Here is a 12,500-nt window from a genome sequence, read left to right as displayed (position 1 = left end):
GGTCGTGGTGAGTTCTGGTGCCTGGTGTCCTGGTGCGAGTGTCGCGAGTGTGAATTTGCTAGGTGATCGATCGTACGACGCAATCAGGTGGCATATTTGTCCCAGTGCACCAGTCCAACCGGATGGACAATCGGTAGAAAAGTGAAGTCCCTTTTCTGTAGGTCAAACATCGGATGCATTTGCGGTGGTGAAAATATGGGTTACGATAAGTGTGCCCGAGCGATGCGGTGACGCCTTTCGCGGTTTGTGCGAGTAAATGGAGTGTTAAACGTTTTTATTTCAAGATTTTTTTCTTCTGCAAACCGTGGAAAACCCCGGGCGGCGTCGCGCTCTTTTGCCGGTGGCCATCGAGTGGTCAATCGCGTTCGCTTTTTGGGAGGCGAAAAGTGGATTGGAAAATATAGGCAGACCGCGTGCAAGCGCGTGGAGTGGAGTGCAATGAAGTGAAAGAGCCTCGCGGCCGTTGTCTGATGCGTGGAAAAAGAAGTAATAATGCGCCACGGACCACCCCTCCTCCCGGCTCCCGCCAGTCAGGCTCATTATGTGTAGTGTATTGTAAAATAATCGATGAAAGAGAAACGCCATAGCGTGGCAAGGGAACGGCTACTGGCGCAGTTGTGATAGTGTTGATAGTGTTGAAACGCAGCCCACAGATTAGTGCAATCGAATCGATCGGATCGATGGTTGGGTCAGTGATGAATGCATAAAGGGCACCCAGAGGGTTTTAGGAGAAAAAAGTTCAAGAAGCAACGAGCACTTCATTCAACGCCCGATTGTAATGCGAGGCGAATAGCTTTTGGAGTGATCATTAGGCGCCCTCCCCCCGTTAAGCGCCCTAGAACGGAGAAAACGAAGAAAGAACTAGCAGCAGAATGGCGTACGTCGTCTGGCGTGTGCTCATGAAGCAGTACTCGAAGGTTCGCCTTGGCATCCAGAAGAATCCGGCGGTGGATGACGAAGTGAGTTACGAGGTGATTTGATTTGAAGCTTCTACTACACAAACTTATGGTTCAGTTAAATATTAGTGCCAGCAGCAGCAGCAGCAGAGACCTTTCCATCCTACAAATGGCATCGTCGCCATTGCATTTAATAATCCCGCTGGGGGAAGTTTGTTTCCGAACTAAAGCCCATAACCTAATACCCAATTTCACGCAGACGTGGAGACGCACCGCGAGGCGCATGATCATCATTTCCGATCCCAAAATCGGTACACCGATCGAGGTGCGGTTATGCCGTCGGTTTGATGGCGCGCAGTCTCGCACCTCGCACGCGGGCCGGCGGGCGGAAAATTAGCGGAAAAGCGAACGCCATGAGCGGCACGCGGTTTTGTCTTCTTTTGGTCACTCCTGCGTGTTGGTAATGGTCGATGCGGTGGGGCCTTTGAGGGAATTAAGTAAACCACCGCCACCGCTGCTCGAGTGGTGAGTGGTGTACGCTTTCCCGGACCACACGGCGCGAAATGCGCGAAGCGCCGCGCGATCGAAGCTCACAGCAAGCTACTACTCTCACCATCGCCAATCGAACCTCCTGTGGAGTTGTGGAGGAGGAGGAGCCGAAGGTGGCTGACTGATGGCTGGTTGATGCTTGGTTTTGAGGCTGAGAGCATAGAGTTTGTGGCAGACTTACCGACGTCATGGCCAGCTTTGTCCCAGAAAGGCTAAGGGACAACGACGAAAGTTCGGTCAATTTTGTTCCATTTAATGGCGGTTCCGCACACACTCTGGCGCTCTGTCGTCTTTACGCTAATGGTGATGAGACGGTGGTGCACATTGAGTGATGGAATGTTTGTTGGTGCGTTTTCGATTTCATCTGTTGCTCCGATGATGGGACAATTCGGGTGCACGGGATAATAATAGAAAGCTGGGAATGGGAATAGCCCACCCAAGAAGGAGTTTAATCACTTCCTGTGTAATGCTTGTTGCTCTATGCAGCTCAAATCATTTACCGTATAACGTCTCGCTACTTTCAAAATTAAAGAGTCCTCAAGCCTAAAAGGGAATCAAATTTCATAAAACACACACGTACTACTGTACACGTACTGGCTACACCCCGTACACGTACTGGCTACACTAGGGGTTCGTTCGATAACATTAGCATATTACTGCTTTGTGTTCCATTATTCTGATGAGTTCATGTGCGGCGTGACCGCGGTACGCCGCGGTAAATGGGACAGAAAAAGCCGGACTCCGGACCACGTTTCAAGTGCAACTCTGACGAGAGCGCAACATGCGACACCGCACTGCAGTGTTGCTGCTGTTGCTGCTGGATTCTGTCGCTATTGTTATGCAATATGATTGCAGTCCGGATGGGGACAAGTGACCCGTTGGACAACAACTAAAAGAAAGAGAGAGAGCGAATGCATTTCAGAATCGATCGAACGGGAGTCCAAGATAGTGTGACCCGTGTGGCCTTGGGGTGGTCGCTCTAAACGTAGCAATGTCGATCGATAGCCGGTGCGAGGACCGAGGGTTGATTGCGTGTCTCGCATGTGGCCTGGTACTTCCGGGCGACAGTCTCCCCCCTCCTCCTCCCCCTCCCCCCGGCGGGCGAGCACGACCGACTGACAGTCATGACAGGAAAATTGAAACCGAGGGTTGGGCCACATTTTCCCCGGGAAACAGTGACGGCAGTAGTGGTGTGAGTTAATGGAGCTGACAACCGGGCAGCAGTCCGGTCGGTCTGTGTGCATCGCATCGATGGACAGACCAAATAGAACGGAAAGTGTGTAGCGCCCGCACGCCCAGATACCCATCGTGTCCCGAATTGCCCGCGGCCACTAGCCGCTAACCGGTGGCCATTATCCGCCCGTCCGACGCCTGGCCGTCTTCACAACCTTTCGCAGCGTCGCGGCTTACTGTGGCTTCTGCTACGGTAGCGGTTAGGTGTTTGCCATTTTCACCCAAAACCCATCCATCCATTTCACAGCCGACTGGGATACAGCATAACGGCGCAGACGTCTTGCAGACTTCTTTTCGATCGTCCAGAGCGCTAATTGGATGACCGGTGACGGGAAGAGTAGTGTGCCGCTTCGTCCAGTTGTCCTTCGGGTGTACAAAAGTGTTTGGAATTTAATGGTAGCCATTCCATGCAACCAGTTTTCGTGGATGACGCTGTTACGTGAGCAGGAAGGTGTATGATACGATCGACAGGTTGATCTATTTTCGTTGCTACTCATTTGGAGCACTGCAAATAGTATAGTATACGACGAAGCAATAATTAGCTTTTTGCATAAAAAAGCCAGTTGAAACTGTTGTTATGGTGGCAACACTCTAATTTTACAATTCAAAACTCAATTGCAATTTTATGCTTGTGGACCATCGGCCACCATCGCATATTCAAATCCACATTTGAGATGCAATGTATTCATTTAATTAGTGAAATGAATCCTTCTCATATGCCGAACCTTCATTCATATTAGTATTCGAAATGCATTTCAATGCCAGAGACCGCAGTTCCCAATTAACAATGAAATGGGCCGGCCTGGCGTATAATGAACGGGCACAAATTGGTTTGCATCTCATGTTGGGGGTATCGGGAGAAATTTCGGACTAACCGTAAATAGTTGGAACTTTGTTGTTGCTGCTTCATAGATTGAGCCGTATACGTCACGCACCGCATTTATGCTGGGGTTTTCGGCACGTTGAAGTTGCGGTGGAGTTGCGAGTGGAACAGAAATGGCCCAGGAAACGGTTGGAACAAAGAAGCACGTGTCATACACTAGGTTCATAGGCTACACCCTCGCGAGGCCATAAATCGTCTGCTCTAGATACCCTTTATTCCGGACACTCCTTTTCCTGCAGCTCGTGGCCACCATTCCAGGGTGTACGCTGTCCAGGGTAAAGTATTCGCACCCCTTCCGTACTATGCTAAAGAGAAGCCTTAGTAGTTGAGCTTCTAACAACGGCCGCAACCGAAAGAAACATTCATTTTGTAAAACTTTTCTGGATTCACCTACTTGAACTATTCAGTAACTCGTTGGCCTCACGAATGTACCGAGACAGTTCTTTCAGTAACGTGGGGGAATGGCTTGCTCAGCCCCACAAATGCTCAAATGCTCGATACGAGACACGCAAAAAATGAAAGTCTCGTCGATATTTTGATAAACGAGAGAAATCACGCTCAAACGAGCCAGTGATCTCATCACGATTTATGATAATGAAGCTATCGATCGATTTTCGCACACATCGCCTCCGACGGAGGGGTGGGGTTTTGGATGGAAAAGCAACAAATTTTCCTGATCGTTAAGGCACTCCCCCCCCCTCCCTCGCCACGAAAGGAGTGGGGTGGAGGGAATGTATTTCGCAAGCAGCAACAACAAGATGAGGGGCGAAAAAAAAAAGGAAAACAATCGCGCCGAGCACCCAGCCGGAATGCGGTAAATATAGGTGAGCGAGCGAGCGAGCGAGAGAAGACTCATCATCATCAGTAGCAGCATCATCATCATCGACATCGACATCGCCGTGATCGTGGCGCGGGTTTTCGGTGGCAGCGACAGCAACGAACGAGTAGCAGCTTCCTTTCCGGATGGTTAGAGACCATAAATTGGAATCTTTCGAACGGAGAAGATGGGTTTGTGGCCAACCCAGTTGGTCATTAAGAGGGAGTGCGACCACCGTGGCCACTACTGCCATTGGAACCAACGCGTTTGGACAGCGTTTAGCACGAGGTATTTAGAATCCAAAGCATACCATGTGCACGAGGCGGAGGAGGAAATGTTTCGGGAGGGTTTTTATGGAGACGCCCGTCCCGTATTGGGGGTGGCCCCACCCATGCCCGGTCGGCGTGGTGTCCAGCAAGAAAAAAAAGCATCGAACTATGTAGCGGTAATTCCCAGAACCTGGGACCGATTTACAGACTATTTATGAGCATATGCTTCCTGTGGGGCCAATCCCCTTGACATCGGTGGCACTCTAGTAATGGCACCAGCCCGTCCGTGTACCGTCCACTCCCCTACCAGGTGTCCCCTGGCGCCCAACATGACGGACGCGCAGACTTTACGGCTGGTGGACACGTAAAATGCACGAATTTTCGCTTCTTTTCATTTCGAGACAAGCCGCTACGCTACCATAAATCAATCGTGAACATATTCATTAAGATAATGAGCATAAACGGTGGAGAGGGGGAACCGGCTGAACGGTTCAATCATGAAGTCGTTTTATGCTCCGCAATATGGCCGGCCAGCTGGACCGCAGTTACTGCAATAGATTTGGCAAAATGTAGGCTCTCAATCGACCGATGAACGATGAAACGCATATTATCGATCGATCAAGGTGATCATCATCCTTTAGCATACTTTTTCTTAAAAACAAACTAATGTTTGGTTTCTCTGCGCTCTATCGATAGCTGGTCGGTATGTTGAATGGAAGGAAAAGTGATATTCCTTAATTTTACCAATGGCACAATGGTTAATGGTGGGCCATCAAGGGGGTTCACCTGCAAACCCAGAAACAAACCAAATTAATTTAATGCTCAATGATGCCACTGATGCGAAAGGTTGGCTAGGAGATTGAATCAATCACTATTAGTTTTCTCTCCCAAACCGAAGAATGCAGTAAGCAGGGCGCCCTTCGTGTTCGCCAAGGTGTGGAAACCTTTAGAGCGCAATGATAGGTTACAAAGATAAATGCCTTTTTGCGTCTGCAATCGTCTGCGTCGCCGACATCGCAACACATTCATCATTCACCACACCAAAGCACGAAGAAATGCGGTTGCGCATCAACGGCCACAGCCCGAGCCCGAGAAACTTGCAGACTGCTTTTTTTTTGGAAAGAAAAACATAAAACATTTTCCCGCAATTTACGCGCACGCATCATCACAACGCACGGATTAGCGCAGCCCACCAGCACTGACCTCCAGCATTCCAAAACCGGAGCGTAACATGGAACGGTGTAACTCTTGAGGTGTTTGCTGAGTCGGTTACTTCATGCCAAAGGTTCGTTGGCACTTTCGACAATTCGTTGAATTTATGGTTCATCGTCTGTGCGACGATTGTTGTCACGTGCTGTGGGAGTATGAGACCTAAAATAGAGACGGGTGTGTGTGTTTTTTTTTAAATGTAAATGCCTCGTGATGACTTATTTACGGTTGAAGGCAAAACATTGATTTACTATTCCGAGGAGAACATTCAGAAATTGAACTCTGACCTCGAGACGGGATTCATCTCCAGTTGCACGTTGCGTTGATCGCTTAACCAAAACAGCAAAAGGGTCATGATTCATGTCTGTAGCCTAATAGGGAGTTTAGAATGGAGTACACTTCCCTTCCCCGATGTCTGCCCTCCAGACTTTTTCGAGAAGCGCGACGTGTTTCGAGTCATTATGCATCTAAGCGCAAGATAAATGATCGTTCTTGAAACAATCTGTTTGTATATGCTCTCATTGCTGCCCCGTTTTTGCGCAACTCCTGTCGATCCATTCTCGGTGAATGAGAATGAGCATGTCCGTCCGGTTTATGTTCTGTTCTGTTCACCGGCTCGCCACATGAAAAGGGACCCCGCGAATATGATGTTAAGCGTCGGCCTCGGGGATCGGGGATCGGCTACCTTTGCCACTTTGGTTAAACATAAATTCCCATGGCGCGAGATTATGAGTCATGCTGCCTGCAGACACCAAGCCACACATACACACACAATTGGAGCAGCATTACGGTGCTCTGGTGACGCGAAGGGCGAATTGCGACACAACACTACCGGACTGGCGCTAGTAAGATGTTATGCTCTTGCGGTTGGTCGGTCGGTTGGTCCGTGTAAATGGTGTTAACATGTTCCGCCCCGCGTCCTGTTGTTTTTGAACCTAATTAAGCTTTGTTCCGATCCGTCATCTTGCCATTCCGTGTTGATCGACCGGTGCGGTGGTTGGCTGAAACGTGTAGCGAAAGGGAAAGGTGGCGCACTCGTGGGTGATCAGTGGGTAATGGTTTGCGTTGTTGTTAATTAACCGTGAACCGATGTTTGGCCGGCCGGCTGAGCACTCACGCGAATCAATCAGCTGCTTCAGGAGTTTCTCTGAATCCAAGCTCGAACGGTTGCGGGCACGCGGCGAACGGGTTTTTAACGGTTAATTTAAACGATTTCACCGCTACAGTGCCTCGCAGACGAATTTTCGTTAAAAAAAATGGGTTTTGTTCGGCAATATGCGTTTAGTCTAATGTTTATCACTGTACTGGTTTGCATGCAAGTCCAGTTGTTTGCGTGAGAGGTCGCTCAAAAAATGATTGCAGCGCCCTCTTTTGGCCATTGTTGGCGTCACTTGTCCGATTTTTCCGGAAAATTCCTCCGGAAAATAGTCTCCGCGCACGCCGCGAGTTTATAAACGTTTCAAGTGAAGTGATGAAAATATATTAGAATTAAAATCGCAGAACACAAGGAAAGTTTGAAGAATACAACAAGTCAAATACATGGATATTGTAGACTGAGAATTGGATTACTTTACATTGCCTAGTTTGTAAGTTAAACATACCGTGAAAGGTGGTTTTTTGTTTACGATATGTTTAACAAACTTTTTCTGATCTAACTTATAGTAGAGAACATGGAAATTTTCTCTACTTATTTACAGTACCTTCATTAAATATCGTGAGGTCTCTTTTCAGCCTTTTCGTGCTCAAACTGTTGGTGTTGGCTGCGATCTCGCTTCGTAGCCGGCAGCTTATTTGAATGCAACAATGTTTCGCTGCCAAAAGGGCATTTAAACCCGCCAAACGTTTGACTTATAATTGGCTTTCGATAGATGGATGGTGGTCTATCGAATCGGTTACGAATCAAACCCAGCCTAGCCGGCGCCATCATCGAATGTGTCACCGTCGGTTCATTCATCGTCCCAGGTGCTTGCACGGTTGGTGGCCCAGAAGGTAGTGATCGCGTAATGGTTTAACAATAGCCGTTACCTTGCCAGCCGATCCCGAAAAGCCACCCCGATGCCGATGCCGATCACGACGATCACGCACGGTGTTTGCTGGATGGGCCCCGGGTTCCCGGCGTCATCGTTTGGTTGGCCTTTTTGGATTTCTTCAAGTGAGCCCGTCAGTCCTTCAGGTCAGTAGCCGAGCCTCGTTGGCCTGTGTCAATAGGGATGGAGTAGATTCTCCCTTAGATCCACCTTGTAATCCATCCCCACTGGCAGCTCCAAGATTCACGCCACAACAAGATGATGATCTGCTGTGTCTTGTGGTCCATTGTGCGGCCAGCGCGTTCGCACACCGCGTGCACCAACAATAATGGACCCTTTCGTTGATCTGTGTCACCGGGGTCGCAATGCGAACATCATATTTACTGTTTTGTTTCGCGTGCGTGCCCAAGACCCAAGACTGGTAGCCGCTGGTAGCATCTCCGTCGCGATGCAGCAACATTTACACATGCTAACGAGCTTCGACAGGCGGACAAGATGCTGTCAAGCATTGGCGTTGGGGACATGTGTGCCCGGGACGCCAGCACTTCGGTGGCTCGAGTCCTCGATTTGTCAGTTTGCGCAGCGAAAGCAAGACGTACCTTGTGGTCGATGGTGTTCTTCTCCCAATAACGACGACGACAACGACGACAACGACGTGTATCTTCGTTTGTCAATGTGACGGGATCTCAACGGATTGATGTTAGAGTCCAGCACCAGAGGGGCCAATGGCTGTATTGTTCGAAGCGCATATTGCGTTTCTTTGAAGAATGCAAATGTGCAAAATGCGACTTCCGAATGTGGCGTGGGACAATGTGCGATGATGCGCGCGAGCGCGCGAGCGCGCGCGCGCACGCGTAAAAGTGAAAGTAGATCGCAAAGCCGTGCTGAGCTGCTCGAGAATGGTCGCCAATATCGGATTACTGGGAGGCGGCTGCACTGGACGGTTGTAAATTTTCCTCTATTTCCACGAGATAGGCAATCGTAACTTCAGCCTAAGCAGGAGATCGCAAATCAGAGGCTTTCCAGAAAATCCGAACCTAACGATCCTCGCTGGCGTTGACAGATCCTAATGGATCTGGATGCGTAGAAGTAGGTTTCCAATGGTAACGGGGCTCACGGGAGCAGATCAGAAATGTAGAACATACTATCGCTTTTCACCGCCAGACGTCGGATTGGTCGCGAATTCGCGAAAGTATGACCGGCGACTGGCGAAGAGATCGTCAATTTATTCCCTTCTCCGGGGCGAGAGGACTCTGATCTGCCTCCTGTAGGAAGCACATTCCCAATCACAGCCGAGTAACTCACGCTCCACGGTCACAGCCGGGGCCGCCCTGGTGCCCGGTGATCATTTATTATCCCTGAGCCACGGTACGGCACACCAGCCACCAGATAGCGAGCATTGCCACCGAATCGCGCAACGGAAGGAAGCAGCTGAAGCGACGGAGCGCACGCCAGGAAGGGTCTAGGGAAGGTGAAAAGCCTATCCCCAATCGAGGCCAAAGGGTACACATGTTTATTTATCCTCAAACGCTTCCCAGAAGCTAACTAGGTCTCGCGAGAAAGGGACACCACAGAGAATGAGTATTTGTGTGTGTGTGTATGCCAAGTGCCGGAACTGGTCATAATTCACTGCTGGCTATGCTGTGCACCTCGGTGTGGCTTCTATCATCGGAATGCCTTCTTCAGCTGCAACGACGATCAAGCTGTTGCTCCTTTGCCACCCCATCTGATTGGGACTTTTCGGGAGGGGGAGGTGGCCAGGGGCCGCTGCTGATGGGCCCAAGCCGAACTGATTGAGAAACCGCGGGAGCCTGAGAGCGAAAGGTGGCGACAGAGTGCAAACAGCAGCAGCAGGAGCAGCAGCATCCGTAGCAGGAGTCACGGCACCGCACGGTTTCGATTCATTCATCATTAGATGGCCTAGATTTATGTGGGCAACCTTTGGGGCGCTTGGTGCAAAATCGGATACCCTCCCGAACGTGGGTTGGAAAGTGTGGAGAAGCGGCGATTATCGTTATCTTCACACACACACTCACACGCCCTGCTCCCCTGGTGGGCAGTGGCACTGTGAAGCTCAAGACAATGTTGGTCGATTTTCTTGGCCGATCATTTCTTTTGTTGTTGGTATTCTTTATTTTCCCAAAAGGAAACTGTTGATTGAAGAAGAAATAGCATCCACTACAGTACAAGAATGATCGGAAGCAGATGGTGAAGATCGAGAGTAAATCGTGAAGTTGGAAAGTGAAAAAAATAACGTTTATCATCTGGCACTGGAAACAGGAAAGCGAAACGTGAGAAAGTGTGGACATTCCCAGTCGTGCCTATCGGAGATTGTCGCAGAACAAAGCAGTTCTACGTCGGTTGCTGGCAGCACGGCTGCATGGTGCTGCATATGAAAGCCGAGCCTCCGGCCCCATCGAGTATTTGAATCCGACGCCGACAAAACCCATAACGATGCCTTCGGACCATAACTGCTCCCGGTAAGGCGATCGCAGCATAGGACCGGTGACAGGCGCGGTGTGTCAGTCAGCTGTCAGAATTAGAAATCCCCAACCCCCGGCCGGCTTCCGAATCGGATGTGGTTAGGAGGGTTTTGTAAGGCTCCTCCTAGCAGCAACCGTTTAGCTTTAGCAGCTCAGAATAATGCAGGTCACTCTGAAACTTCATGCCCAACGACACAGTGTCACGCAGTTTCTGTAGTAGAAAGCATCAACATGCGGACCTGGTGCGGACTACAGATAGTGGATGGCGGCTCCGCACGGAAGAGACCAACAATAATTCATGTCATCGCACGTTACCGGTCAGTATCGGTGGCCATGCTTTAGCAGGACATGTCGTCACTTGACAGTCAGCTGGTGACATTGGATTTCGCTTTTAACCGTGGCATGGAGGGGGAGGTTGATGCATTTTAAAACCGGCCCTTCGCGGTCGCATAACCTTTTGATGTCGCAGATAGTTGCGGGTCGCGTGGTCGTGTGCGATGGGCTGGAAGGCTATTCTGTTCCTTCTGGGGTCAGTCAGGTTGGGGGCCAGAGCAAAAACAAATATGGTAGCATAAACGTTGATAAAACAGCATTCGATGCTTTAGAAGTGGTTAAACGTTTAAATGTCGTTTGCAGACGTTTACAGACGTTTTATATTCAATGTTAAAGTATAGTGTAACAGCAAACGTGAAATGCCTAGCAAATGTTTGTTTCCCGCATAATAAACCGGTTGCTTGATTACTTCGCCCAGCATAAGAAGAAACTGCAATAAAACGCTAAATCATCCAAGAACGCTGGGCGCTTGTTTTTGACAAGAAAGTTTTCCAGTTAAGTCACGGGTGCCGGTGCGGGACGGGGCCACTAATTCACTCGTGGCTGGCGTATAGCGACAGCCAGCCTGGCACCAGGCGGCACATTATTGAAAAATACGGGAATCTGGTCCACGCGTACACGCGCGCCCCAACCGGTGGTGATGGACGCGTTATTGAGCAAATAGTGGCACACGGGGGTATCCTCGTGACAACGTGTATCACCCGTTGCCATGCCGGTGATCCACCGTGGCGAACCGTAGGAAGAGAAACGCTTGGAAACGGAAGTAATAATCCTGCGACGCTCCATTTGAAGTTCTCGTTTCCCTAGGAAGAATCAAAATGGCCAAAGAATGAATCTTTCTAAGAATGAAAATTTCTAAAACGTAAAGAGAAAACCTCGAATGCATGATAAATCGAACATAACGTACTTTAAAAGGTAAGCAATATTTAAATCTCCTTGGCCTGTTTTGCCAATCACTTGGAGAGCTTGGTAGTGAGAATGATGCGACCGAAAGTGGCGGCTGCGCAATAGCGCAACATCAGCGAAGCGATGAAAAGCTCTCTGGTTTTTGTCACCCACACGTTTCGCGTGGCGTAGAATTAGCCTGCCACTGGATGCCGGTTATCCTTAGTTACCTAATACCCTCCGCTGTTGGCGGTTTACGTGGTTAATCCTCCAGTAAAGCCGTGTTCTACCTTCTGGTCAAAGGAACAAACGAATTCTCGAGCGGCTTAAAGGTGTCAAACAAGTTGCAATTGTGATGCTAAGAGAGTGACAATGTGAGGGTGTGATAGAGAGAATGTCCACAAAGATTGCACCGGAGAGTGAATTCCTGGAGAGTGCTTTTGTTTATGTGACCTCTAAATTTGATGACGATCTAGTAAATTCCAATCGAATGTCAGATGATAAGGCCTGGGTTGAATAGATCGAAGTATCAGTGTTGTCGCAGGATTCGTGATTTAATTTTAAAGAGAAGGTGCCAAACATCAATTTGTGCTGTTCTATACTCTGGATACTTTGATGCGGTCCTAAAAGTATAAGAAATTTATTTTATAAGAAAAATACCTCCTTAAAGTGTCCGTACTGTAATTCAAGACAGCCACCGAGAGTGTCCCCACCTGCCGGAGCTGCGTACATTGCGTGACACGTTTGGGTGGAGTCTTTAACGAGAGTTACCTACCGGCCTCAGCCTTGCCTGGGTGCGGGTGTTGACGCATGTTTGTGACATGGTGATACAACACAGTTGTGCTTTAGTTGAAATTGTTTTAATGAATTCGCAAATATCCTCGGTTCAGCTTGCCTACTACACCAAAGTGCCGCA

At 49.2% G+C, this 12,500-nt stretch overlaps 1 protein-coding gene across 1 annotated transcript in view; it reads left to right on the top strand.

Moving 5' to 3' along the window:
* The first annotated feature begins 204 nt into the window (after positions 1-204).
* Positions 205-12,500, top strand: part of LOC125955747 (uncharacterized) — a 32,360-nt gene continuing 20,064 nt past the window's right edge. The window contains exon 1 of the mRNA XM_049686890.1: positions 205-959. Coding sequence (XP_049542847.1) covers positions 873-959 — 87 coding nt within the window. The 5' untranslated portion in view covers positions 205-872. The remainder of the gene's footprint in view (positions 960-12,500) is intronic.

Source organism: Anopheles darlingi, chromosome 3 (genome assembly GCF_943734745.1).
Source record: "Anopheles darlingi chromosome 3, idAnoDarlMG_H_01, whole genome shotgun sequence".
Taxonomy (NCBI): domain Eukaryota; kingdom Metazoa; phylum Arthropoda; class Insecta; order Diptera; family Culicidae; genus Anopheles; species Anopheles darlingi.
Note: the sequence above shows the minus strand (reverse complement) of the source record. Positions and strands in the feature narration are given on the sequence as shown.